Here is a 27470-nt window from a genome sequence, read left to right as displayed (position 1 = left end):
GGGGCGCAGGGGCACCCACGGGGACGTGGTTTATTGGGGGGCTGACATGTCTACGCAGTTTGGGGGTGCTGGAGAAGCAGTGGGAGCTGTGTGTGGTGGCTGTGGCGGAGCTGGGGGGGCCGTGAGGGAGTTTTTGGGGGAGGGGTGGGCTCCCCCTCCAGCCCAGCACGTCCCAGAGGTGGCTCAGAAGCTGGGACGGTCCTTCTTGAGGTTCTTGTAGTCAGTGGAAACTGCCAGAAACTGGAGAAGGGAGGGAGGTGTCGCTGCAGCCTGGCCTTGACCGTAGGGGGGGGGGACGACACGGAGAGCCCCCTCCCCAAATTGGAGCACAAGGAGTTGGGGGGCTCTGCTCCAGGGCTGATCCCCCTTTTACCCTCCCAGAGAAAAACGCAGTGTTTTGCCCTAAATGTGGCTACCTCCCCGCCGCCACACTGCCAGCCCCCCCAGTTCACCCAGTGCTCACTTTATACTGGTCTGTGGGGCTCAGCTTATTCCAGGGTTCAGGATTATTCTTCCGGTCCCAGCTGCGAGGGGTGACAGGGACATCAGCGCCTGTAAGGAGTGGGGGAGAGACCCTCCCCACCCCATTGTAGCCCCCCAGCACCAACACCACCATCCCCAGTTCTCCCTGACACCTTCCCAAACTGGACACGTCCCTTCCTGTCCCAGGAGGGGCTGTGGGAGGCCAGCGGAGCCGTGGGATGGGGTCCCTGGAGAGAGCAGCTCATGTTGCCCCCCCTTCTCCTGTCCCCCCCCCCATCCGCTGGTGCTGGCCAAGAGCAGAATTTTCCATCTGGGAAGATGTTTGTGTCTGTACCGGGGGATGGAGGGGGGGCCGTGCAGCAAACACAGCCCCCCTGGAGCTGTTTAATGGCATTAATGTGTTTGGGGCATGGGGGGGCTGTTATTCCCCCCCTAAACACCCCCCCTGCCAAGGTGTCTGGATCTGCTAATTGTGGAGCTGAGCTCAGCTGGTGCCAGATGAAATCCATGAGTGGTTTTACAGGGAGCAAACAATTACAAACAAGGTGGGGGGCAGTGGGGACCTGGGAAAACCAGCCTTGTCACCCCAGCACGTGGAGCTGTCCTGCCCATCCATCCTTTGGGATTCCACAGCTCTCTTTCCATCCATCCATCCATCCATCCATCCATCCATCCATCCATCCATCCATCCATCCATCCATCCATCCATCCATCCATCCTCACACCTCGCTCTTTGCTCATTCTTCCCCACTGGTTTTGTCCATCCCTCCCTCCCTCCCTCTCTCTCCCTGTCCTTTCTCCAAGCATCCCTCTGACCATTCCCCGCTCAATCCCACCCTTCCCACACCCATCCCATCTCTCCATCCATCCTCACACCTCTCCCTCTGCTCATCCCTCCCTGCTGGTTTTGTCTGTCCCTCCCTCCCCCTCTCCCTTTTCCAGCCATCCATCCCATTTCCCATTCCCCTCCACCCCACCCTCCCCACACCCTTGCCCATCAGCCACATTCAGCTCTCACCCACGTCCTTCTCACCCACTCACCTCCTTCCCAGCGCCTGGAGCTGGAGGGGCCCTCCCCGCATCCCCCCAAGGCAAGGAGAGGGGACACAACCCCCCAACTTCCCTCTGGGCACCTCTGGACCCACATTTTCCCCCCATCATTCGCCACGAAGCTGTGTCTGGGCACCCCAGCAGCTGCTACCACACCTGGCTTGAGCCCCCCCCATGCTCTGCGGGTGTGGGGTGAGAGCCCGAGGGGTGCCCCGGGGGTGCCCAGGGCACCTCAACCCATACCTGACATCTGGGCTGTACAGCGCCAGCCGCAGCAGGTACAGGACCGCGCTGCCCAGGCCCACACTGATGAAGCCAATGAGGGGAACGAGCTGCAGAGAGAGAGAGAGAGAGAAATGAAAAATACCCCAATAAAATGAATATTTATCAGGCGGACTGGAGAGTGAAAGGGAGAGCTGACACGCCGGGAGATTTACAGGGGGAATATGGCAGAGCAATCCTGTAGCCGGGCTGCAGTACACAGTGTAGCTGTCAGCTTGAGTGACTGAATTAAAAGAGGGAGAGAAAAATCGGCTCGCGTTGGAGAGGAATTGGATTTGGAATGAGAAATCACTTCCCCTCCGCCTGTGGCTGCCCAGCACTGGCGTTGCTGAGGACCTGGGGACCCCATTCCCGGCATTCCCAGTGTTCCCAGTGCCTCCACTCAGGGCTAAGCCTCAGTTTAATGGTTCCTCCCTGAAGGATTTGGTTCCTGGCGTTCCCAGTGCCCCTGGTCAGAGCGAACCTCGGCTTATGGTTTTTCCCTGAAGGATTGGGTGCCGAGCACCCCATTTCCAGCATTCCCAGTGTTCCCAGTGCCGCTGCTCAGGGCTGAGCCTCAGCTCGCGGTTCCTCCCTGAGGTACTCGGCCCTGGGCAAGGTTTGTCCCCGAGCGATGCCGTGACCCTAGACAGGGTCTCTGTCCCCCCACAGCCCCCCAGGCTCTGCACCCCCTCTGCACCATCTCCTGACGGAGCACGAGACAAGGAGGTCCAGTTCATCTTACTGGGCTGGACTGGGCCACGCGGAGGCTGAGCAGCCGGGGGTCCAGCGCGGGTCTGGGGGGCACTCAGTGACCCCCAACCCCACCACATTCATCCTGCCAGCTCACCCCCCGCTCCGTGCCCACGGCGGCTCCCAGCGCACCTTGGCTCCATCTCCTCATCTCCGCTCGCGCTGCCAATCCCCCAGTGCCCGGAGCGACGCGGCCTCAATCGGAGCCGAGCCGAGGCGGCTTTGACCTCCCCCAAATTGCCGCGGCCCCCGCGCCGGGGAGGACGCGGGCAGCGTAATGAGCGCGGCGCCAGCCCGTGCCCCTGGGAGGGAGCCTCGTCCTGCCCATTAACGGGGCCGCATCGCCAGCACCTGCCTCGATTCGCAGCTCTGCTCGGCAGCCGCAGCTCTGAGAAAGTACCCCCGAGCTCAACGCCCACCACTCCGTGACTCAGTTTCCCCACTGGGATGACACTGGGAGGGGGGGACACGGCTGGAAAATATGATGGAAAGGGTCAGTCCGAGCCCTCTGTTCGCTGCCAAGCAGCTCCATGACCTGCATGGGGAAGGGGGGAAACACAGCTGTGTCCCCCTGCCCAACCTTTGCTCCCCACTGGACCCCCCCATCCTCTCCCAGTGTCCCCAGTACGGCTCAGCTCCTGCTCGGCAGTGCCGTGCCCAAGCCAGGCTGAAACGATGGAGCGCCCGGCAGATGCCAGCGCCCATCCAGGAGGTCAGGGCCATCAGTGGATGATGGTCCTTGGCACCGAGTGCCAGCAGGAGCTGGCAGCAGCCGCTGCCCAAGCGCTGGCAAATCAAGAACCTGCCGCAGCGCCGGGAATTGCTGTGGCTGCTGGAGAAGATTCGGGGCAGCGGGGCCGTCTCACCATCTGCTGCCGACACCGTCTGGGTAATTAATGGCTGGGAAGAATTAGGGGCAGGAGGAGGCTGCCAAGCCGCAGGTGCCAGCGGTGGAGCCCGATTTCCCCCAGGCACGAGGCGGGTGGGCGGTGGGGCGCGGTGCCAGGCTCTGCCTGGTGGCCGCTCGGTGCCCACCGAGCCGTGCCAGCGGGTTCTGGGCCTGCCAGTGCTGCTGTGCCTCACGGCCACGGTGCTGTGCAGCGTAGCTGGGACATCCATCACTGCCAGGCAGCCGGGCACGCTGCGGCAGAGGATCCATCGCCGGGTGAAAGCGCGGCTACACCTGCCCAGCAGGCTGAGCGTGTGGGATGGATGGATGACGCCGCATGGAGTGGGTGACACCACAAAAATTGCCCCAACAGCCCCTGCCAACAACAGTCCTGCCGTGTGCAAGCACCCAGGACCCCCCCATGCCTTTACACCTCCAGTTTGGGGTCCTCTTTGTGCCCCCCCAAGTCACTCGCTCACTCACAGCTATGGCAGGAACAGAAACATCCCAAATCTCCTCATTCTGAACTGAGGATCACACAGGAGCCTCGGCCTGTGCTGCCCATCCAAGGACGTGGGAAGCACCCTGGAAGTCCCACCTGCCTGTGCCCACGGTGCTGGCACTCCCCTGGCAGTGCCCAGCCCCGGGGTTGAGGCATCTTTTACCCAAAACCCTCAGCTTGACATTTTGAGGGACAGATCTGGGGCTGCTGGGGTGAGTGGGGAGGGGGCTTCATTTCCATCCCCCCTGACAAAGATGTCCCCAGACAGGGTGTAGTGGGTGGCGAGGGACACGGGGAAGTTCCCCTCGCCCACCAGCCGCCTGTTGGGGTGTGGGTAAGAGCTGAGGTACCCCAGCCCGGCTCAGTGAAGGAGCCCCAGCCCCTCGCCAGTGCTGGATGGAGGGAATGGGGTGGGAAGCACTGGGTGGTCTCACCTTTCCTTGGTGAAGGAGAGATGGGGATCCCCAGGACTCCCGGCTTACCCAGAGGGTGCTGTGAGTGCGGGAGGACAGTGGGAAGGGGAAGCTGGAATAACGTGGGACTGGAGGGCTGAGGAGGGTTTTGGGGAGTGGGAGGAAGAGGAGGCTGAGGAAGGACACAGAGAACAGGAGGAATGGGGGGTGGGATGGTGAGATGGAGGGATGGAGAAGGACGTGAGGAAGCCCAGGGGCTCCAGACATGTGGCGAGAGATGGGCAAGGACAAGCCCGAGGAACGGGGGCTGCGCGGGGTCCCTGCGAGGAGGGGGAGAGGGCAGGGGAGGGATGGGGGGTCCCTGGAGGGAGCGGGGGCTGGGTGACTCACGCCGGGGTGCCGTTTGACATGCCGGGAGAACATTCCTCCACGCAGGGGACCCTTCATGGCCAGGGCGGGATCCGTCCGGCGATGACGGCGGGTTCCGAGGTCCGACCGAGGATGGAGGGTGGGCAGGAGGCGAGGGAGGCGTCTGCAGCCGGGCTGGGAGGGACGGGGCGGGTCGGGACATCCCGGCCCGGGGACACGGCCAGGGGGGAGGGAGAGAAGGAGGCTGGGGATCAGATCCTGAGCCCGGGCGCCCTCCGCTCCTTCCAGCCTCCCCCGGGGTGACCGCGATGTCTGGGGGACCGATGAGCGCTGGGTGCGAACCCCGATGTCCCCGCACGGCCTCGGTGTCCCTCCCCACGCGGGGCCAGCCCCATCACAGGTGGCTCCGCACTTCGGTGCCGGGGCGAAGGATGAGCCGTGTGATTCCCGATGACAACTTGGCCGGGGTTCGCCGCCCCCCTCCGCGCCCCCCGCCCCCCCCCACCCCCCGCCCTCCCGTTTATGATAAATGATAGAACACCCAATTTACATTTAGCGATGCAAATCTCCCTGGCAGGAACAGATGCTGCCGTGCATATGGAAAGCGGCTATTAGTACCCAACAAAGGACCGGGAGAGGGATGGAGCGGGCGGCCAGAGGCGGCAGGATGGACCCAGCAGGGATGGGGACTCCCACCCTCGGTGAGGGGGGGGCTGGTCATGCTATGGCAGCAGCGAGTGCCAGCACAGCCGTGCCCGTGAGCCCCTACTTTGGAGGTCCTTGGGGTCCCCCCGGGATGCTCCCCTTTCCCACCCAGTTGTGGAGTCCCCCCCACCACGGTGCCACCCACCCTGTCCGATTCCAGCCAAGCCTAAAGGACAAAGGGGAGGAATTTTTCGGGAGTCCATGGATACAAGAGAAGGCTGAGGCACATCCGAGGCCCCGGGTGACATAATTAGAGATCGGAGATGCGATTGATTAAGTGCCACTCCCCGAGACGGAGCATCCTGCCCTGGGCATGGCCCGCGTGTCCTTCGTCACCTTCCTCTGCCCAGGGCGGCCAGGGGGGCACGGGGAAGTGGGGTACGGGGTGGGGGGCATGAGGGGTCCATGGGGTGTGTGCATAGAGACACCTGTGTACGTGGTGGGACCCAGCACCGGAGCACCGGGTCCAGAGGGTCCGGGGGACCCCGGTCCTGTCAGTCCCAGCTCTGCTTTGGGACACCCTGCACCCCCAGCCCCCCATTCCCTGCAGGAGCTCCCCTGGCACGTGACGGGATTCCCTGCCCACGGAGCCCAGCCTCCTCCACGCTCATTAATGACTGTAATTAAGAGCTTAATTCCTCGCGGTGCTTCCCTGTTCCGTGGGGGTGCCAGGAACCCTCGGGAGCAGCCGTGACGGGGAGCTGGGGGGGGTTCCAAGGCGGGCCCCCCCCGAGGGTGACACCATAACCACCAGCACAGAGGTGCCACTGGAGCTTCTCCCCCAGCCTGGCACACATGGAGTTGGGGGTCAGCATTTTGGGGGAAAAACATGCAAATTCTGCCCAGAAGGAAAGGAATCACAGCGGCCTAGCCCGGGACACGTGAACATGTGGGAACACATGTGGGCTACACAGATGTGCACATCTGGGCAGCTCCATGCCCACCCACACCAGGGGGCTCTGGTCTACCCAGTAAATCCATGGGAACTCATCCAGGGGTCCAGGAAAGAATCCCCACCCCAAAATTCAGGGGTCCACGGGGGACTCAGAGGTCTAGAGGGAATACTCACCGAAGCCTCACCCTGAAATTCAGTGGTCTGACTCAGGTGTCCAGATGGGGCCAGAGGTCTGGGTGGGAGCCTCACCCCAAAATCCAGGAGTTCAGGGGAGGGTCTAAGATTCTGGGTAGACATTCACTGCAAAATTCAGGGATCCACAGAGGCACCCAAGGATCTGGAGATGACCCTCACCCCAAAATTCAGAGACCCAGCAGAGGACTCAGAGATCTGGGGGGGACAAGGGGGACCATGACCACAAAACTCAGAGATCCAAAGGAACAACCAAGGAGCCTGGGGGTACCCAAGGGTGTGGGGGAATCACCTGGGGGGCACCCCGAGGGTCTGGGGGGGGGCACCCCCAGGCCCTGCGGTGCAGCTGCGTGTCCCTGCACACGCACACGTGCACGGCCACGGCCACACCTGCTCGGCATCCGCGTGGTCACACACGTGAGACACACACACAGAGGTGACATCGCCAGTGCTGAGGCTGGGGGCGTCGGGGGGGCCCTGGGGGGGCCGGAGGAGGGGGATTTGGAGCCCGCGGCTCCGCTGGCAGCTGCTGCGCTGGGTTATTTTACAACCGCTCCAAAAATATTATTCAAGATGAAGGAGAATCACGGCTGCTGCGAGCGAGCGAGGGCCGTCGCCGGGAATTTATCACCCGGAATTGGGTGCCCCCCCTGGCACGGCGCCGTGATGAAGTGCTTCATTAATGGGAGATGCTGCGGCTCGGCATGAACGTGCCTGCACCTGAGCACGCGCTTCCTCTGGCTCCCAGCCTCGGCACTGAGCACCCCCCTGCCCCACAGGGCCCCCCCAGACCCCTCCCGATCCACAGATCCCATGGATTGAATCCACAGTCCCCCAGACCCCTCCCAATCCACAGATCCCATGGATTGAATCCACAGCCCCCCCAGACCCCTCCTGATCCACAGATCCCATGGATTGAGTCCACAGCCCCCCCAGACCCCTCCCGATCCACAGATCCCATGGATTGAATCCACAGTCCCCCAGACCCCTCCCAATCCACAGATCCCATGGATTGAATCCACAGCCCCCCCGACCCCTCCTGATCCACAGATCCCATGGATTGAGTCCACAGCCCCCCCAGACCCCTCCCGATCCACAGATCCCATGGATTGAATCCACAGCCCCCCCCGACCCCTCCCAATCCACAGATCCCATGGATTGAATCCACAGCCCCCCCAGACCCCTCCCGATCCACAGATCCCATGGATTGAGTCCACAGCCCCCCCAGACCCCTCTCGATCCACAGGTCACATGGATCAAGCCCCCAGCCCCCCCAAAACCCCTCCCAGGCACAATCCATGGATCACGTTCACAGAACCCTCCCAGACCCCTCCTGATCTGCACATTCCATGGGATAAATCCACAGCCCCCACCCGTTCCCATCCCAGCTCCACACATCCCATGGGACGAGTTCCCAACCGCTCCAGACCTTTCCCGATCCACACAGCCCTTGGGTGAAGTTCCAGCTCCCCCAGACCCTCCCGACCCGCACATCCCATGGATCAACTCCCCCAGACCCCTCCCGATCCACACAGCCCTTGGGTCAAGTTCCTGCCCTTCCAGATCCCTCCCGACCCACACAGAACAAGCCATGGCCCCCCCGTCCCCATCCCGGCTCCACACCTCCCATGGGACAAGGCCACAAACGCCCCCCCGACCCCTCCCAATCCCCACATCCCCTGGGACAAGTCCCCAGTCCCCCCAGCCCCCCTGGCCCTCCCAGCTGGCACCCACTGGTTGTGTCCCCCAAGTGACACAGGGTCACCCCTTGGGGACCCTTCCCCTTGATCCACCTCCACTCCCTCCAGAGCCGTAAATCCCACCGGATTCTGGCGTGGCGTGATGGAAACCAGCATCAAAAATTCATCCCAAGTAAAGCAAACAAACAATAAACAAACAGCCGATAATTAAATGGAGAATTAACGGGATGGATTCCATTCCGTGCGCTCCGGGATCAGCCCTGGAGCAGGGAGAAGGGGCTGGATCCCGGCGATCCCGTGCTGCTGCCTGGGACCCCGAGGGGCACGAATGGGCATCACCCAGCAGCACTCTCGCGACATGTCGTGATGTTTTGCACAGCCAGATAATGGGGGAGCAGCCCCGGCCCTGCCAGCCCCGCGCGCCTGGGGTCGGTGGCGCGGAGTCGGAGTGTGATGTCAGTGTGATGTCACACTGCAGAGTCACACCTGCCCCGTGACGTCACTGATCTCCATGACATCACAGCCCCCTCCTCGCTCCTGCCCTGATCGTGACGCGGCTCCGATCGCGCCCACCCAGGGCCCGGCACCATCCATCACCCATCGGGGCGCGGCGCCTGCAACTGGCACCGTCATTTAAGAGCCATTACCGGCCTAATTCCCCACATTAATCACGGGAGCGGCAGGACGAGCACCGGGAGAGCCCAGCTCCGACCCACAGCCGCGGCGGGGTGCGGGGATCACCCCCAGATCCTGACACTCCCCCAGACTGTGACACCCCCAGATCCTGCCTCCTCCAGACCTTGATACCCACAAAGCCTGATAATAGCCCTCAGATCGTTATTCCCCCCACACCTTGACTCCCCCAGACCATTATTCCCCCAGACCCTGACTCCCCCAGATCCTGACACCCCCAGACCTTGATACCCCCAGATCCTGACACGCTCAGACCATTGTTCCCCCAAACCCTGACTTCCCCAGACCCTTGGCACCCCCAGACCCTGACTCCCCCACACCATGACACCCCCCAGTGCTGCTGCAAAATCCTCCCCCCAGATGCCGAGGGGGTCTTGGGGAGCCAGGGAGGATCCTGGGGAGCTGGGGGCAGTCCTGGGGAGCTGGGGGGTTCAGCTCAGCCATGGCAGTGAAGCGATTCCTGGAACTGACCCCACAGTTCCCCACCACCTCGGCCCCAGCCCGCACTATCGATTCCTTTTTCCATAATTCTCCACAGAAAAGCCCCAGCCCGGAGCTACGATTTCCCCGCCCGCGTTATAAATAACCGGGGTCAGCGGCTCCGAGGGCTGCGCCGCGCCGCGCTACAATTTAATAAACAGAATGGCCTCGTCCTTCATCGTGACAAAGACACCGGTGGGGCCGGAGAGGAGCACACGGCTGGGACACGGCTGGGACATGTCTGGGACACGGACACGTGGCTGGGACACAGACACGGACACACAGCAGGGACATGGACACACACACAGAGCTGAGACATGGATACACATGACAGGGACGCGCGCGGCTGGGACATGCACGCCCAGGCTCACACACATCAGATGTGCGCACGGCTGGGACGCGCACACAAACACACACGGCTGGGACACGCGTGAACTCATCAGACACACCTGCACAGAGATGAGACACGTGCACACGTTGAGACACGCGTGCACAGGCAGAGACACGCACACCTGCATCAGGCACACGCACGGCAGGGACACACACACACGGCAGACACGCACACACGGTGGGGACACACACACACGGCGGGGACACACACGCAGGGCAGGGACACGCACACGGCAGGGACACACGCACGGCAGGGACGCACACACGGCAGGGACACACACGCAGGGCAGGGACACGCACATGCAGGGCAGGGACACACACGCATGGCAGGGACACACACACACGGTGGGGACACGCACACGCGGCAGGGACACACACGCACGGCGGGGACACACGCACGGCGGGGACACACGCACGGCGGGGACACACACAGGGCAGGGACACACACGCACGGCGGGGACACACACGCAGGGCAGGGACACGCACACACGGTGGGGACACACACACACGGCAGGGACACACGCACAGGGCAGGGACACACGCACAGGGCAGGGACACACACGCACGGTGGGGACACACACACAGGGCAGGGACGCACACGCAGGGCAGGGACACACGCACAGGGCAGGGACACGCACATGCAGGGCAGGGACACACACACACGGCGGGGACACACACACGGCGGGGACACACGCAGGGCAGGGACACACGCACAGGGCAGGGACACACACACACGGTGGGGACACACACACGGTGGGGACACACGCACGGCGGGGACACACGCACAGGGCAGGGACACGCACACACGGCGGGGACACACACACGGTGGGGACACACGCACGGCGGGGACACACGCACAGGGCAGGGACACGCACACACGGCGGGGACACACACACGGCGGGGACACACACACAGGGCAGGGACACACACGCAGGGCAGGGACACACGCACAGGGCAGGGACACGCACACACGGTGGGGACACACACACGGCGGGGACACGCACACACGGCGGGGACACACACACAGGGCAGGGACACACGCACACGGCAGGGACACACACGCAGGGCAGGGACACACGCACAGGGCAGGGACACACACACACACGGCGGGGACACACACACAGGGCAAGGACACACACACACGGCAGAGACACACACACACGGTGGGGACACACACACAGGGCAGGGACACACGCACAGGGCAGGGACACACACACGGTGGGGACACGCACACACGGCGGGGACACACACACAGGGCAGGGACACACACACACAGGGCAGGGACACACACGCAGGGCAGGGACACACACACACGGCAGAGACACACACACACGGTGGGGACACACACACAGGGCAGGGACACACGCACAGGGCAGGGACACACACACACGGTGGGGACACACACACACGGCGGGGACACACACACAGGGCAAGGACACACGCACAGGGCAGGGACACGCACACACGGTGGGGACACACGCACGGCGGGGACACCGCGGGGTCTCGGCCCGGTCCCGCCCGGTGCCGCGCGGGGCCGCCCCGGGGCCTGCGGGAGGCCTGTGGTGCCCTCTGGTGGCGGCGGCGGGGGTCGGCCCGGGGGCACCGGCACCGGACAGGGACCGGGAAGGGGCCGCCGGGGGCACTCGGCAGCGTGGGACGCGGGTGGGGCCGTGCCTTCCGCCGTGCCCTGCTGTTTCTCCTTCTCCTTCTTCTCCTTCTCGTCTTTCTCCTTCTGCTCCTTCTCCTTCGGTCCTTCTCTTTATTCTTCTCCTCCTGCTCCTGCAGCTGGTGCAGGGTCAAGGACCTTCCTGCAGCCACAGCCCCCCCTCCGTGAGCCTCTCTGGACCTACTCAGCGCGGCCCCGGGACCCCCAGTACCAGGGCAGGGACCCAACAACAAAGGGACCTGTGTCCCCCCCATGGAAGCTGTCACCCCCGGCACAGCGTGGGGACCACCACGAGCAGGTCCGGGGGGTCCCATCTCCCACATTCTGGGGGCTGTGCCGAACCCCCAGCAGCTGTCCCCTCTCCACCCCCCGTATTTCCCCCCACCCCAGCCCCGCTGACTGATTCCAGAGCCTCCAAAATCAATTCCCATCCCCGCCAGGACACGCTGAGAAGGCAACAAATCACAGTGGCGGCTCCGCAGCCCCAGCGCCTCATTTTTCTTCCTGAACTCCATAATAAGAAATCAATGGCAGATGCTGAGCTCCCGGTGCGGCTCCCCTGGGATGGGAGGCAGCGAGTCCTCCCCCACACCCAAATCCCGGGTTCCCCCAGCAGACCCCAGTTCTGGCAGGGCTCACCCTGATAGGCAGCTCCCTTCTCCCTGCAGATCCTTCCCTGGATCCTCAAAGGCTCCCCAGCCCTGCACACCTCAGCTGCCAGGTGTGCCCAGCCCCCGGAGGGATCTGGGGGGACTGGGGAGCCCAAAATGATCCCTGAAAAACTGGGAGAGGGGGACCCAAGCCCACCATGGAGCAGAGCATAGGACAGCACCCAGCAGGTACTTCAGCCAGTCCCGCAGCACCGAAGGGTGGGCAGGGTGGGATCAAGGGGGAGGGTGGGATCCAGGGGCCGGTGGGATCCAGGGGATGGGTTGGGATCCGGGGTACAGGTGGAATCCAGGGAGAGGGTTGGATCCGGGGTACAGGTGGGATCCAGTGGGAAGATGGAATTCAGGGAACAGGTGGAATCCAGGAAGAGCTCTGGATCCGGGGGCCAGGTGGCTCCAGGCATCCTGCGGGCACCGATCCGGGGGGGGCCCCGGGCCACTGTCACGCGGCAGCACCAGCAGCTGCGGAAGGGTCTGGGCTGGGATTGCTGCTCCAATTAGCTGGAATCGTGCTTCCCCGCCGCGCCTGACACCGAAAAACCGACATAATTACCCGCAGCGACAGGGAAGGCAGGACCGCGGCTCCCGCTTAATTGAGTGTTTACAGCCTGCGCGGAGGGGGAAACAGCCCCCCAGACAGGCAAACCCCTCCCCCGCAGCCAGGGAAAACACGGGGGGGGGGGGAAACAGCCCCATCCCCCCGCGCCGGGGCTCGCCCCATCCTCCCACCCCTCCCCTGGGCATCCCCGTCCCTTTCCTCAGGTAGACAGGACAGGTGGCCCCTGCCAGCGCCGCCACCGGCCCTTCAGCTCCTGGTTGACTTGCAAATGCAGCCGCAGGAGCTGGGAGGTCTCGCTCCTGTCAGCCGGGATGAAATCCCGAGGGGCGGCTGGGGGGGATCACGCAGGCAGACGCGTCCTCGAGGTGGTGATGGGGCAGGGGGACGCAGCCAGACGTGACCCTGAGATGGTGATGGGGCATGGGGACAACCTGCCCATGGACTGGGTCCTCCTGCGGTGTGGAGACCCCATCCCAGAGGGATGTGGCCAGTTTGGGGCTGGAGGGACACCCCAAGGCGAAGTGATCTATGAAGTGCCAGGCACCGACCCCCATCCCACGGCCCCCCAGCCTGTCACACCGTGATACCCCCACCCCGCGGCGGACCAAGCTCCTGCCCAGCTGTTTTCTCCTCGTTAATTTTTGATGAGCGGGATGAGAATTGCGCACGCCGCCTCATCACGGACCCCATAACAATGAGCACCGCTGCCGCCCCCGGGCCCGGAGCGCCGGCGCTGGGAGGCAGCCGGGGCCAGAGGGCTCCGAAGGGGGCGCGGCCGGAGCTCCCCCCGCTGTCGCCCCCCACCCCGTGCTCCTGCGTGGCGCGCACTGGGCACCCGCGTGGGCACACACTTGCCAACGCGCTTGTGGAGATGCCCAGGAACAGGGACATTCAGGTGTGGAAATACAGGGACGCACATGACACCCCCACGCCCAATGTGACACCCCGCGTCCCTGCAGCGTCTCCCACCCCAGCGGTGCCAGCGCTAGTGTCATCCCCGCTCTTCGCTCTCCTCCCACCCTGCCCAGAACCACCTGTGGGATGTGACAACTGGGGGAAACAGGGCTCTTTGCTGTATCCCACAACTGGGGGTACTGGGAGAGGGAGTGGGGCGCACTGGGAGGGCGCCTGAGCCCAGCCCAGGCACCTGAGCCCATCCCGTGGATGCTCCCCAGCACCCTCGTGTCACCATCGAGAGACCCCAAACCAGGCTGGAGGGGGAGAGGAGGGGGGCAGCCCCTCAGCCCCTCCAGACGTCTGCCACTGCCTGATGTGCCCAACTGGAATCACTAATTCCAATAAAGCCAAGCTAGATTAATTTTCATTTCCCCATGCAAATCAGCGCTAATTAGGATGGATTTAGTTCACCTCACAGGGGCTGTGGGGACAGAGGCTGAGGCGGCCGCACGCCCCAGCCAGGCTTTGGGGGGTTCATCCTCCGGCAAGGATTTGGGAGGATGGATCCCACAGCCGGGGAGGGGGGGTCAGGAGCCGGGAGCAGGGGCAGCAGGAAGGTTGGAATTGATCCAGGTGCTCTGTCCCTCCCCAAGGACCCTCCAGGTCTCCCCCCTGGTCCCCAGTAGTCAGTGGGGGGACAGCAGGAGGGCAGGGATTGATCCAGATGCTCTGTCCATCCCCAGGACCCTCCCAAGTGTCTCCCCTGGTCCCCAGGAGCCAGAGCTGCCCTAAAGCTCATCCCGGCCTCGATTAGTGCCTGAGGGGGGGTCACCGGACCACGGCAGGCAAACAGGGGTGCCAGGGGGACAAGGAGGGGATCTTCTCATCACCCAAAGACCCCGGCCCGTCGGGGGTGCGGGGCTGGTTTGCTCAGCTGAGAGCTCAGCAGGGACAGGGGGTCCTCGGGGGCCTCCCTCCAACACCTGCCCTGTAACTGCAGGGGTGGGGCCTGCGCTGCCCTGCGCGGGGTCCCAGCAGGATGCGACCACCCCCGGGTGCCTGGGGTGTGCCCCGCTCTGCAGCAGGGTGGGGTCACAGCGCATTTCCAACCCTCCCCCCTCCCCCCCAGTTCTTTCCGATTCTGCTTTCGCCTCCTTCTTTACCAAATATTTAACCGCTGCCCGCCGGCTCCTGCTTGCGCAGGTTGCTGTGGAGCCGAGAAGGACGCGGCTGCCTCAGAGCAGAGGCGCTGCAGACGGGACACCCCTAGGCTCAGAACTGTCCCCCCCAAAAAAAGGGCTGGCGCACCTGGAGTGTCCCCGCGGCTGAGCCCCCCCAGCCCTGGCACCGCCACACAGCTGGGACCGGTCCCCAGGATTTGGGGGACAGCCAGGCTGGCCCCCCCCCGCCACCTCTGCAGCTGGGACAGACCCCGACACCAGCACCCCCCAGCCCTGGCTGCAGCCCCCAAATCTAAGAGGGGGTTCTGAGGGGCTGTGAGGAGCTGGGGAAAGCTGTGCAAGGCTGTGAGAGGCTCGGTGCTGTGCCATGTAGGGGACCCCAGAACCAGCCCCCCGGCCCTGGCTGCACCCCCCTTGGCCCCTGGCTCTCATACCCCCCAAAATCTGCCTTTCCTGCTGCCTCTCACCCCTAACCCACAGCCCAAGAGCCCCCAAACTCCTCTGTTCCCTCCACCAGAGGCTGGAGCGGCCTGAGCAGGGGCGGGGGGCGGGCACTGCCCCAGCTCCCCAGATCTGCTGGGGGCAGAGAGAAGGGGCTGCGGGGGGGATTGTGGGGACCTGTGAAGCCTGGGAGGGCTTGAGGGGGCTGTGGGTGTTTTCGGGGGACTCTGAGGAACTCAGTGCCGTGCCATGGAGGGGACCGCCCCTGGTCCTCGCGGGCCCGAGGCCACCGCCAGTGGCAAACAGCCAGCGGCGGTGGCTGCTGCTGCCCTCATTAAATCCCCCGTAACGAGCTCCGAGCCCTGGGGCCCTGCCGGACTCGGGTCATTAGGGCTGACAAGGACCTGTCACAGTGGGAGACGTGGCGCGTGTGTCCCCAGCCACAGTGGGGACCCCGGGGGGGGGGGGGGCAGCTGCCCCCCAACCCGCACCAGCACCCCTGGTCCTGCCCTCGGAGCCGGGTGGGACGGTCCGCGTGTCCCCCCCCGGGGGCTGGAGCGCGATCGGACCCTGTCCCTGCCCACGCTGGGAGTGGAGTGGGGAGCGGGGGATTTGTGGGGACCCCGAGGCTCCCCCCCGGCCCCACCAGGAGGAGAGGGGGAAAGGAACAGAAAGGAAAGGGGAGAAAGCAGAGGGAAGGGAGTGGGACAGGAGCACTGCCGAGCCTTGGGGCCCCCACTCCCAGCTCCTCTCCCAGGACCCGCCGGGGCCGCGAGCGATGGAGGAGGATGAGGAGCAGAACCCCCCACCCCACTCCCCGCTCCAGCCTCCCGGGAGGAGGATGAGGAGAGGAGCCCACCCCTCTCCAGTCCCTCAGGAGGAGGATGAGGAGCAGAGCCCCCTCCCGCCCCAGCCCCCGGCAGAGCTGCTCCTCCCCGGGAGCCCCCGGTACAGATAAGGAGCCCCGGTGCTCCCCGGGGCGCGTTTAATCTGGGACAGGACAGTTATTGGATAAATACCATGAATATGGAAATTGCATTTATGCTGATTTATGGCTGGGGGGGCAGGTGGGGAGCGCAGACGCTTTCGTTTACTTTAATCCATTTATTTCCCTGCCTGGAGATGGAGAACAAGCTCCGAGCGCTGCATCTGCTGCTCCCTGTCCTCCGCGCGCCCCGGAAAGGGGGTGCAGGAGGGGGTGCCCCCACCCTCGCATCCCGGAGCCGCTCCCCTGGGATGATGTATGGATCTGGAACGAGACCGGTGGGATTTCAATTAATTCCTGGGCCTCGCAGACTCCTGACCTTTCACGAGATGCAGAGAGAAATGGAGGTGATTAATCTGGAGGTCAGGGGGGCTCCTCCAGCTGAATCCCTGTGTGTTCCATGGGGTGGGATGGGGGGCAACCCCTTCGCCTAAGGAGGAGCGGGGAGATGCCGAGTGTTGGGGGGACCCCCCCTACTCTGCAAGCAGCCAGGTCACAGCCAGGCTGGGAGCACCAGGAATGGCAAAACCACGGGAAAACAGGAAAAAAAACCCCAAACCCTAAAGTGCTCAGCAGCCCTTAAATGAGGGGTGGAAAATCCCATCCCACCCCTCATCCTCAGCCCATCCACCGGGTGCCAGTGACTCCCCACCTCCGCCTGCCCCCCGCATCCATCCGGGAAGCAGCGGGAGCTGGGATGCGAGGAGGGGGATGCACATGGAGGGGTGATGGTGGGGGGGTGCGCTTCACCTCTTAATTCCCTATTAACTGCTGATCAATCCAATTAGCTCCTGGCTGTAATGAAGGGCAGCTGCTTGGCTGGGGCCAGCTCTCCCTCTCTTCCCAAAATTCATCCCAAAACGCATCTCCACCCTGGCATCCCACCAGAAGCCGGCAGGGAAGGGGGCTGGGGGGTGGTAGGCTGATAGAAGGGGTTTTACCCAATTTTCCAGCTGACTCCAATTAAGTTGTTCTCTTCAGCTGTTAAATTAGCCAGAGCCCTCCCCCCTTCCCAGGGTGGTTCCCCCCCTTTCCCTCCCCACCGCCCAGATGCAGCAAATCAGCTGATACCCCCCCCCCCCGCCTTCCCCCCCCCTCCCGCAGGGCTCCGCAAATAAATAAATAGACAATCCCGGGAAAATTAACCGTGTGAGGAGCCGCAAATGAGGTGGAAAATTTTAATGGTTCGGCATTTAAAGCTGTGTGACAGGAGGGGAGGGGGGGGGGGAGGGAGGTCAGTCCCGGGGACTGCCCCCTCCCCCCCCGCCCCCACTTCGCACCCCCTCATTTCCATCATTCCTGAAGCAGCATCTCCTTGGGATGCTGGGAATGGGGGGAGACCCCCAGTGTGGGTTCCCTGTACCCCCGGAACCCCCTCAGCAGCCCCGGCCCGGCCCCACAGAGCGGGGGGGAACACGGACACTCCCCCTGGGGCACTGCCCCCCCCCCCCCCCCCCAAATCCCCCCCTCGGTACCGGTACCGGGGGGGGGGGGGTGGGGGGTGGGGGCTGCCCCAACAGCCGCCCGCCAGGGGGCGCCGCAGCCTCCCCGCCTAATTTGCATATCTTTGCATACAGCGGTGCCGCGCGGCGTGTCGGCAGCGCCCCCTCGCGGCGGAGCCGGGGAAGCCCGGCCACACCCACTCCGCAGGCCCCGCCCACCCCGCCTGCCCGTCGCCGTGGTTACCGCTGACGTCACGGGCCCGTGACGTCACGGGCCGCAGCCCCCGCTCCGGGGCCCGGGCACCTGTTCCTGGCCCGGCGCCCGCCCCCGCCGCGCTCCAAGGTCTCGTCCTGTCCCCGGCACCGTCACCTGTCCCCCGCCGCCCCTATTCGGGCCTCGCCGGGCCCCGCGCCAGCGCCCGCCCCCCGGGGGACGGGGCGGGGGGGTCCCGGTGCCGCCCTATCCCCTCCCACCGCCCGTGCCCGGCTGAGCCCCCGCTGGGGCTACCTGCAGTCCCACAGTGACCAGTGACACCCCCCCCCCCCGCCCTCCCAAGGGGCCACCGCCACTCTCCCTGTGACCAGTGACCCCTCCATCAGGGGCCGCCGGCACCCCCGCAGTGACCAGTGACACCCCCCCGCCGCCACCCTCCCAGTGGCCCCCCCCAACAGTGGCACCTCCCAAGGGGTCATCGATGCCCCCACAGTGACCCCTCAGGCCCCCCAGTGCCCCCCAGAGCGGGGACCACCCGCACCCCAACAGTGGCACCTCCCAAGGGGTCATCGATGCCCCCACAGTGACCCCCCAGGACCCTCCGGTGCCCCCCAGAGCGGGGACCACCCGCACCCCCACAGTGCCCCCCCCTTCCCCCATTAAATCCACGCTGGAGAGCGGGGGGTGGGCGCAGCCATGTATTGCCAAAACCCGGGAGGAGCGGGGCAGGACCCCCCCCGACCCTCCCCACGGCACCCGGTGTCCCCCCACTCAGTCGGGGGGGGGGGCATCCACAGCGAGTCTGGGGGTGCCCCCTGTTTGCATCCAGTGTCTCTGGGGGCACCAAAACCTCCCGCGGGGGGACAGCCCCTGAGGGCACCTCCTGTCCCCCCATCCTGCCCCGGTCCTGGGGGGGGACAGCTGCCCCAGGAACCCCACTGCTGGAGGCAGCAGGAATGGGGGTGCCCTTCCCTGACCCCATACCTGTCCCGCAGCCAGGGCTCCCCATCCCAATCCCGGGGTCCTTCCATTCCCCATCCCGAGGGTCCCCCGTCCCCATCCCTGCCCTGCAGCCGTTCTCTCCGTCCCTGTCCCCATCCCCACCCCACAGCCAGCGTCTCTCCGCCCCCATCCCAGGGGTGTCTCTGTCCCCATCCCGGGGGTCCCCCCCTCGTAGCCCCCCTCAGATCTCCTCCAGGAAGTCCACAGGGAACAGCCCCACTTTGCGGCCGGTGAAGACTTTGACGTAACCGTTCACCTCCTCCCCCTTCTGCACCACGATCTGCAGGCGAGAGGGGGCCGGGTGAGACCCCCGCGACCCCCAGAGCGGGGGGAACCCCAGGTGTGGAGAGGTCGGGGCAGAGCAGGTCTCACCCAAGGGGCTGGGGGAGGTGGGAAGTGGGGGGGAGGGTGATGTTGGTTGATGTGGGGTGCAGCCGTGATGGGGGGCTTGGAGAGGGGCTGGGGGTCCCCGGGTGGTGACTGGGGGGGGGGGGGGTCCCGTCTCACCTGATCCTTCTTGAGCGTGATCTGCCCGATCTCCCGGTTGCCCACGAAGGAACGCGTCACCTTGTGCACCCGCTCGCCCGCCCGCACCCGGATGATGAAGTTGGGGGGGAAATACCCGATTTTCTCACCGATTTTTCCCTGGAAGGAGGCAGTGGGGGAGTGCAAGGAGGGGTCGGAGCCAATCCAGGGGTCTCAGACCACCCCCTGCCAGGCTGGGCGTTGACAGCAGGTTCGGGTTTCCCCCCTTTCCCAGCCGAGCTCTCCCTCCTGCCGCACACCAGCCTCACCCGCCACCACTCCTCGTTGGAATCATCGACCACCGTGATCTTCTCCCCCGGCCTGGAAGGGAAGGAAGGGCTCTCTGAGGGGAGGGCAGGACTCCCGGCCATGGGAGACCCCAAGGAAAACCGCTTTTCCTGCAGAACCAGCTCCTCGAGCCCCGTATCTGGCAGGGGACACGCACAGCCCATGAGCTCAGGGACAGGCAGGTCCTGCATGGAGCAGCTCAGCCTTGGGAAATCCACAGAACCACATCGAGCCAAACCCCAAAAGCCTCGGGAAAGAGCCCAGGACAAGGCTGGGAACTCACGGGAAGTCCAGGTCGTCCTTCTCCAAGGCTTTGAAGCGATAAAGTGCCACGAAATAGTGGGACTGCAGGAACCCCCCTGGCTGTGGCTTCTTGCTCTGGGGGGACACAGTAAGGTTTGCAGTCCCAGGGGCTGCAGGCAGCCCCGAGGATCCCAGCAGGGAGATCCCACAGGCTGTCTACAGTTTCGGGGTGCAGGGCAAGGATGAGGGGTACCTTGTCATCTGTTGGGCTCTTCTCAGCCTTCTTGTCCCCTTCAGAGGCACCTGGGAACGGGAGGAGGAGGTCACACCTCTCCTGGTGGTGCCTCCTGAGGGTCTCCTCAGCCAATGTGGGGATGCAGCGAGAGCCCCAGGGTGGGGACCTGAACCGGGGACCCTCTTTCTGCAGGGCACACCCACCCTGCTGACCCCCTCAAGATCAGCCAGGGGCTCCCTCCCTGTCCCATGGGCTCAGCCCCCAACCCTCGGCCCCGCGCTCACCACCCTCGGCTTTGCTCCCCACCGGCTTCGTGGCCTCCGACTCCTCGTCCATCATCGCAGCCAAGGGCTGGAAGGCACAGAAAGCTCTCAGGGAGTGCAGCATGGGGGGGCTGGGGGGCAGTGGGGTGCTGGCACCGCACCCACTGGAATTTGGGGAGGGCCCGACCCCACACTCACATTCTTCTTGTCTTCCTGCCCTTTCTTGCGCTCCTTGTTGGCCATGATGACGCCCGTCCGCAGCGTCTCGAACACGGGGTCGCTCCTGTTTGCTGGGGGGGCACGGGAATGGTGAGGGGGGGGTCAGGGATGGGACACAAGGGGATGGGGCACTCCGGGGTGGTGACCAAGGGGACGGGGTGCCCCGGCACGGGGACTCACAGAGCTGGTCCTTGGTGCCGGCGTACTGCTGGTCGCTGTAGAGGGGGGAGCTGTACGCCCGGCGGAACCCGGGGGGCTGCGAGGAGAGAGGGGGGGGGTCGCAGCATCAGCCATCCACCCGGACCCATGGGCCATCTGTCAGAGCTCGGGGACCCCGTAAAGGGGATGCCGGGGTCCCCCTCTGAGCCAGGAAATGACAGGGGTGGTGGCACCTTTGTCCTGCCCGCGGGGGCCGAGGTGGCCGCTCCCGGAGGTGCCCGAGCCGGGGGCTGGAGGCGGGGGGGGTGACACTCACGATCTTGCCGAAGCAACGCTGCATCTCCACGTAGGACTGGCAGTGGTGGTGGATGTTGGTCTTGCAGTTCTTGCACCTCAGGCCAAATTTGTTGTTGACTGGCAGTGGGGGGGTGGAAAGGAGAGGGAATGTGACACTGCAGCTGTGAAACGGCCGGGACAGAGCCCTGGGCAGCCTTGGCCCCCAACCTCAGCCCTTCCCGCGGCCCCCGGTCCTGCCCATGGCCCCCAGCCCCCTCAGGACTCACGGACGATCATGCGGGCACAAACATCGCAGAATTTGGGCTTTTTGAAGTAATGATCTTTGAACTTGTGGGGTTTGTCATTGACAAGTTTCTCGGGTTCGGGAGGGGGTTCGGGCTCCTCCTCCTCTTCCTCCTCTTCGTCATCCTCATAGATATAGTAGATGGGTCCCCCCGAGGGGCTGACCAGCTCCCCGTTGGGCTGTGGCTCCAGCGCCGGCTCCGGCTCCTCCTTGGGTTTTCGCTGGAAAAGTTGCTTCAGCTTCTGCAGCTGCTGGGGTGGAGAGGACGGATGGTGCGTGGCGGTGTGGGGGAGGCAGGAGGGCAGAGACCCCGTGCCTGGCTCCTCACCCCAGTGCCTCGACCCAGAGCCGCCCTCCACAAGCGGGAGGAGACCCCAGGAATGCTCTGAGAATGGCGACCCTCCTCCCAGTCCCGTGAAGTCCCCACTAAAGGGAAAACTGTGGCTCCTGGGCACCTCATAGATGTGGGCACGCCAGGGAAATGCCAAGCTGGGAAATGCCCACCCAGCAGCTGGCTGGATCGGGGTCCCACCAAGCACCCCCGGCCCCCAAAGCCGCCTAGGGCTGCGGCAGGATGATGATAGAGAGGGGGCTTCCCCACCCATCCAAACTGCCCTGTGGACACCCACTTACCCGGCTCTTGGGTTTCCCACCTGAAGCAGGTGAAGCTGGTGGCTCTGGCACCTCCTTCTCCGTCATGCTGCGAGGGGAAGAGACACAGATGGCGTCGGCTGGGGCAGGTCCGGCTGCAGGAGCCCGGCAGGGGCTGAAGCGGTCAGACCCTGCTGGGTGGGCAGTGCCTCCCCTTCCCCTTCCCCTGCCCGTCCCGCAGCCGCTGTCCTGGAGAGGGCTGGTTCTGCCAGGGGAAACGCCGGGGTCACTCCCACCGCCCGTCCCGCAGCCCCTGCCCCGGCCAGGGCTGGTTCTGTCCCGGAGAGCCCCAGAGCCAGGCTGGAGGAGGCCGGTGCCCAGCCCAGAGCGTGGCACATCCGCTGACTCGGGAACGCGGTGCCAAGTGCTGTGAGCCAGCCCCTGGGCCACCTGCACGTGCCCACCTCGGCCTGGACATCCCCATCTCACCGTGAAACCGCAAACGGTGCCACTCTCGGCCCTTCAGATGAGCACAACGGGGGACACTGATGGGCATCATCTGGCTTTCGGCTGCCACCGGGGCAGGAGCTACTCCCAAAGCCATCCCGATGCCACCTTTGCCAACCCTCCCCGCAGTGCTTCCACCCAGACCTCGCTGTTTTTGGTGATACCCACCCCCCAGGCCCCTCCAGCCCCGTGGCAACTTGCCGGGAAAACCATCGGGAAGCAGCAACGGGACTGGGGAGCGCTGGGGCGAGGGGCGCTGCGGGCGTGGGGCACCCCGAGGCCCTGCAGCAGCGGGGGAGACCCAGGGTGGGCACGGCCACGGCGAGGGGGGCCACACACGGGGACACTCACCCTGCGCTTGGAGGTCTCGCCCTGCGCTGGAGAACCCCCCGAAGGGCGGCCGGTGCCGGGGCCCCGGTGGCTGCAGAGCCCCCAGCCCCCCGTGCCCGGCGCGCGGGGAGGGCGGCAGCCGGCCCGGTCCCGTGGCGAGCGGAGTGACAGGGCAGAGGAGGACGACAGCTGAGCGGTGGCGGGGGCTGACGCCGGGAAATTGGAGCCCCAGCGTGCGCCGGGAGGGAGCGGGCGGAGGAGCCACCGGCTATTTGCGTTGGTGGGTTGCTGGGCGTGCCAGGGGCCCCCCCAGCCTGGCATGGGACGGAGAAGGAACCGGGCACAGCGAGGGCTCCGGGAATCGGGCACACGGAGGGTTCCAGGAGCTGGGCACACCAAAGGCTCCAGCCTCGGTGTCTCCACTCGTGCGTTGGAGGCCCCTGAGGCTGGGGGGTCACCGGGCAGAGGGGCAGCAGTGGGGTCTCTCATGGGGTAGGAGTGGCTGCCTCGCACCCTCTGGCACCAAATCCTGCTGGTCCAGGCTCTGCTGGGATGGCAGGAGCTGGGATCCCACTGCTGCCGGGCTGCCTGTGACAGGGACAGGACCCTGGAGTTCACGGGCACCTCGGGGTCCCTCGGGTCCCTGCCTGGCTGTGGGTGGCAGTGAGGTGGGGGCTGGCACAAGCCTGGGGTTAGAGCCCCCCCCTTCCTGGCAGCTCTTACCTGTCCAGCTGTACCTGCCCAGGAAGGTTGGGAGCATCCTGCTCCTGCCAGAGGCTCTGGCTGTGCCAGCCCAAATCCTGTCCCCACCTGCACCCACCAGCTCCAGATGCTGCTCCTGTCAGCAGGGATTTGATGCTTCCTGGCAGAGCACACAGCTGGGGCCACTCCTGGCCCTCATTCCTGCCTTGGAATTCCACAGCTGGATGGGGTCATGGACATCTCTCAGGGGAGTTCAGCCCCAATCCAAATGCTCTGATCCCAGCCTGGGTTCCCCACTTTGGCACTCCACAGGCTCACAGCCTTTGGACATGCCAAGCTGGAGGGCAGCACTGGGCAGGACCATCCCCCTGCCAGTGTCCCTTCTGCTGTCCCCTCACCCCCCAGAGGCAGCATAGAGCCCCCAGCCCTGGCCCTGGCAGAGAACGGAAAGTTACATTCGAGTGATGGGACAATTTTCCTTTTTTTTTTTTTTAATTTAAAAACAACCCCCCAAATAAAATAAAACCAAAAATACCCCCCCGCAAAATAATAATCCGATTAAATAAAATGTGCAGTGAACATACCAATCAACACCTGTATGTGCGGTCCAACACAGTGCTTAAACAAAACCATAGACACAGGGGAGGGGGGCGGGCACGGGCGTCACTCCAAAAATAATAATAATTAAAAAAAAAAAAGAAAAATCAACTTCTTGTCTCTTAATTATGTTCATATAAATATATCAAGGAAGGAGGGCGAGAGGAAGGGAGGGTGGGAGGAGAAGAGGCCCAGGGGAGTGCCCGGTGCCCGCGGGAGCCCTACTGGGAGCTTGCCCGCTCCAGCACCCGCAGGTCGTAGTTCTTTTTGGCCACACGCAGCTTGAAGCGGCTGAGGGAGTTGTTGAGGCGGAGGGAGGCGTTTTGGGCAGCCAGTGGGCTGGGGAACACGGCCACGATGGTGTATAAGGCAGCGAGGTCACTGTGCCTGCCGTTCTCCGGAGTCCCGCTGTTGTCCCCGCCGCCTCCGTCCCCGCGGCGCCCCTGAGTCTCTTTGAGCCACTGGATTTTGGCACCGGCCATGGCGAGCTGCGTGAAGAGCTTGTCGGCCTCTGTCCGTGTGATGCCCTCGGGCAGGTCCGTCACCTCCAGCACCCGGCCCAGCACTGCGGGGAAGGAGCCTGGTGTCACTGGCCTGGTGGCCCAGGAGCCGCCCCGGCCCCAGGCTGGAGCACCCACCTCTCCTGGGCACAGCAAGTGCAGTGCCAAGCTGCCCCCGCAGCAGGAATCGATTCTTTTTAAGCCAGTCACTTCCCCTCCAAAGCATCCCTACCTGCTCCCTGGAATGCCCCATCCCAATCCCTTCTCGTGCCCACGCTCTGGTTCTGCTTCAGGAGGAGATGCGGGTATTTCCCAGTGTCCCAGGGCTATGGGGACACTCCTGGTGGCCTTTGGACAGCTGGGCAGTTCAGGCTTTCCCAAGTGCCCTGTCCGCTTTTCTATCCCAAACCTCCTCTACCAGGACTGGGAGCCAACCCCACACTCCCTGACCCTGGGAGGGAGAATGGCTGCACCCATGGAGGATGGTGGCACTGGGTGTGCCCTGCTGGTGGTCCCCAAATCCCTCTGCAGCTCCCAGGCCCTCCCTGATGGTACCCAAACCCCTCTGCAGATTCTGGCTCTGACCTCTGCCCCTGCCCCAATGGTATCCAAATCCCTCTGCAGCTCCAGCCCCTGCCCAGCAATCCCCAAACCCCTCTGCAGCTCCAGGACCCTCCCTGGTGGTACCCAAATCCCTCTGCAGCTCCTGGCTCCAGCCCTGGCCCTGGGCTTAGCAGAGCTGCTGAAGGGATTCTTTGCTAATATTAACGTGGCACGTACGGACCATGCCAGGCAGGAGGGGGGTAGGCAGCTCTTAAAGGGCCCCTGCAACCAGCTGCTGACACGGAGGTGACATGGGGGACACGCCTGAGGCCTCCAGAGGGTCAGGGAGAGCTGCTCCATCCAAGCTGTGGGTCCCTCCCTCCCTGAGGACCCAGCGGAGACACCCCCGGGCATGGGGTGTCCTTCAGAGAGAAATGACTCACTGGGGCCCTCAGCCCTCACAGCCACGCCGGGACATCCCAAATCCCAAAGAGGAAGCTCTGAAGCTGCAGGCCCCATGGGAAAGGGAAGCATGGATGGGAAGAGTGACTTGGGAAAGCAATGGTGGGAATGAGATCTCAGTGTCTGGACACTCACTTTCTGCTGATAAAGAGGAATAAAATCCCAGTTCTGCCAGCTCCACCTGCTCCATCATTTCCACCCTCTGAGAGGCAGGAACAGGACCCAGGTGTCCTTTTCCTCCAGAGGTTTTACTCCCTGTTCTCCCACCTCCCTCGGCGCACAGCGGGCTGGGGCTGGATCTGCTGCACCCCCAGCCTGGGCTCACCTGGGCTGGGGGGTGTTTGTGGGTGTGGGGAGGAGGGACTGGCAGGAGCCGCTGTCCAAAACCAGCACGGGGTCCTGTGGGATGCTGGCTTGGGCAGGGATGGCACCTGGAGTCTCCAACATCTGTATGTGGGGACATCAGAGGGCAAAGGGGCTCGAGGGGGTCACTTGCCTACGTCACTTGTCCCCAGGTCGGTGGACGCTGACTTTAGGGCCTGTCTCTTGCTCCGGTTTCCGTGTTTCATTCCGGTCTGCCCCTTGAAGGATAAAAAGGGCACCGTGTCACCTCAGGGGACACTGTGGCTTCACAGAGCCACAGAAGGGCTGGGAAAGGACGGCCTGGCCCGGCTGTACCTGGTGTCCTGTGTAGCTGGGCTGGTTGTGGAGCAGCGGCGGGGGACACAGGGACAGGTTGTACTGCAGCGGCTGGCCCAGCAGCGAGTACCGCCCGTCACCTGCACAAGGAGCCCGAGTTTGTGGGATCCCGGGAAATGCCGCAGCATTCCCAGCCCTGAGCTGGCCCCACACACCTCCCCCTTACCTTGTGCCGGGCCCATGGGCCGGGGGAACTGTGTGAGGACGGGGAGGGGGCTCAGCCCCGTGCACACGCTGTTGAGGTTGGTGACGGGCGACGGCGTCGGGGACTGGGTGGGGGATGTGATGGGGCTGTTCAGCTGGGTGCTGGCCTGGGGGAGGGACAGTGTCAGACACCCCCAGTGCTTGTGACGGCTCCCACACCTGCCTTGACCCCATGGGGTAACCCCCCACCCCTCACCCAGCCCACCCCAAAGGTTGAGCTGCCTCCTCCCCGTCCCTCCCAGTTCCCCCAGTACCTGAGCACTGGTGTCGGGGTTGTAGAGGTCTCCTGGCTTCTGCCCCCGCTGCTCCAGGCTGTAGTACTTACAGTGGCTCCACTGCACCACGGGGGGGTTCTGGGGGGCCTGGGGGCCGTTGGGGACATTCAGCTGCATCACCACCACACCGGGGCCTGACGGGGACACCCCTGGGGACAGACACAGGCACAGATGGCTCTGCTGCTGTGGGACACGGGGCACCTGCCCGGCCACTGCACACCCTTCCCTACGATCCCTCTCTGGACTCTCTCCTCTGCCACTCCTGCCTTTCTCCAGCTGCAAAAACCCCACCAGGACCTGCTGGGGATTCCTCTCTAATATCAAAGGTTACATCTGGGAGTGATGATGATTAATTCAGGAGAAATGGGAGCACAGGGGTCAAGCTGATGGATGGCAGCTCAGTGACTGCTCTGAGCATCTCCACAGAACTCCAGGCAAAGGCTCCGAGCACGGATCCAGGCACAGACCTCCACCATCCCAGTCCAGCTTCTGCTCCAGCTCGCTCCCAGCAGCTGTGACAGGGAGCAGGAATCCCGAGGCTCCCCATCCGCAGTTCTTCCCGCTCTCACCAATCCACAGCTCCCTCCGCCCCCCTGCCCACCACGGCAGGGAGATGCCAGGCACGAGCCAGTGCCACATCCTGATCATTCCCAGACTAAGGAATCCCCTTGCACAGAAGCTGCCAGATTTGGCCGTGATCCAAAAGCTGATCCCACCC

General features: G+C 64.4%; 3 protein-coding genes across 5 annotated transcripts in view; all 3 read right to left on the bottom strand.

Annotated features, from left to right (window-relative positions):
* Nucleotides 1-4871, bottom strand: NDUFA4L2 (NDUFA4 mitochondrial complex associated like 2). Of its 2 annotated transcripts, none has more exons than XM_068997690.1 (4): nucleotides 4742-4871; nucleotides 1777-1865; nucleotides 464-524; nucleotides 1-240 (listed from the first exon to the last, which is right to left on the bottom strand). In XM_068997690.1, the coding sequence occupies exons 1-4, from the start codon at nucleotides 4796-4798 to the stop codon at nucleotides 184-186; spliced, it is 264 nt and encodes an 87-aa protein (XP_068853791.1). In that variant the 5' UTR covers nucleotides 4799-4871; the 3' UTR covers nucleotides 1-183. The 2 variants fall into 2 exon arrangements, with proteins under 2 accessions (XP_068853791.1, XP_068853792.1); XM_068997691.1 differs by lacking the exon at nucleotides 4742-4871 and adding an exon at nucleotides 2645-2814.
* Nucleotides 4872-19011: 14140 nt separating this feature from the next.
* STAC3 (SH3 and cysteine rich domain 3) lies at nucleotides 19012-23259 on the bottom strand. Its single transcript, XM_068997681.1, is given in 13 exon segments — nucleotides 19012-19110; nucleotides 19338-19475; nucleotides 19625-19676; nucleotides 19927-20021; nucleotides 20140-20189; nucleotides 20406-20472; nucleotides 20583-20674; nucleotides 20784-20859; nucleotides 21079-21176; nucleotides 21326-21593; nucleotides 21976-22042; nucleotides 22792-23054; nucleotides 23056-23259. Coding segments are annotated over 13 exon segments (1569 nt in total).
* Nucleotides 23260-23962: 703 nt separating this feature from the next.
* The window catches only part of R3HDM2 (R3H domain containing 2), a 40479-nt gene continuing 36971 nt past the window's right edge, over nucleotides 23963-27470 (bottom strand). For both annotated transcript variants that reach the window (XM_068997568.1, XM_068997567.1), the window contains 5 exons: nucleotides 26732-26901; nucleotides 26440-26584; nucleotides 26253-26353; nucleotides 26071-26155; nucleotides 23963-24634 (listed from right to left, as the gene is read on the bottom strand). In XM_068997568.1, the coding sequence (XP_068853669.1) occupies nucleotides 24291-24634; nucleotides 26071-26155; nucleotides 26253-26353; nucleotides 26440-26584; nucleotides 26732-26901 (845 nt within the window). In that variant the 3' untranslated portion in view covers nucleotides 23963-24290. The remainder of the gene's footprint in view (nucleotides 24635-26070; nucleotides 26156-26252; nucleotides 26354-26439; nucleotides 26585-26731; nucleotides 26902-27470) is intronic.

The sequence above is a fragment of the Aphelocoma coerulescens genome, chromosome 29 (assembly GCF_041296385.1).
Source record: "Aphelocoma coerulescens isolate FSJ_1873_10779 chromosome 29, UR_Acoe_1.0, whole genome shotgun sequence".
In the NCBI taxonomy this organism is placed as follows: Eukaryota; Metazoa; Chordata; class Aves; order Passeriformes; family Corvidae; genus Aphelocoma; species Aphelocoma coerulescens.
This window is presented reverse-complemented; position numbering and strand designations above follow the sequence as displayed.

Coding starts and splice junctions, on each gene's coding strand:
- NDUFA4L2 (XM_068997690.1), bottom strand. CDS start 4,798: ATGAAGGGTCCCCTGCGTGGAGGAATGTTCTCCCGGCATGTCAAACGG. Junction 1,866..4,741: donor ATGTCAAACGGCACCCCGGC/GTGAGTCACCCA, acceptor CTCTCTCTGCAG/CTCGTTCCCCTCATTGGCTT. Junction 525..1,776: donor CTGTACAGCCCAGATGTCAG/GTATGGGTTGAG, acceptor CACCCCTCGCAG/CTGGGACCGGAAGAATAATC.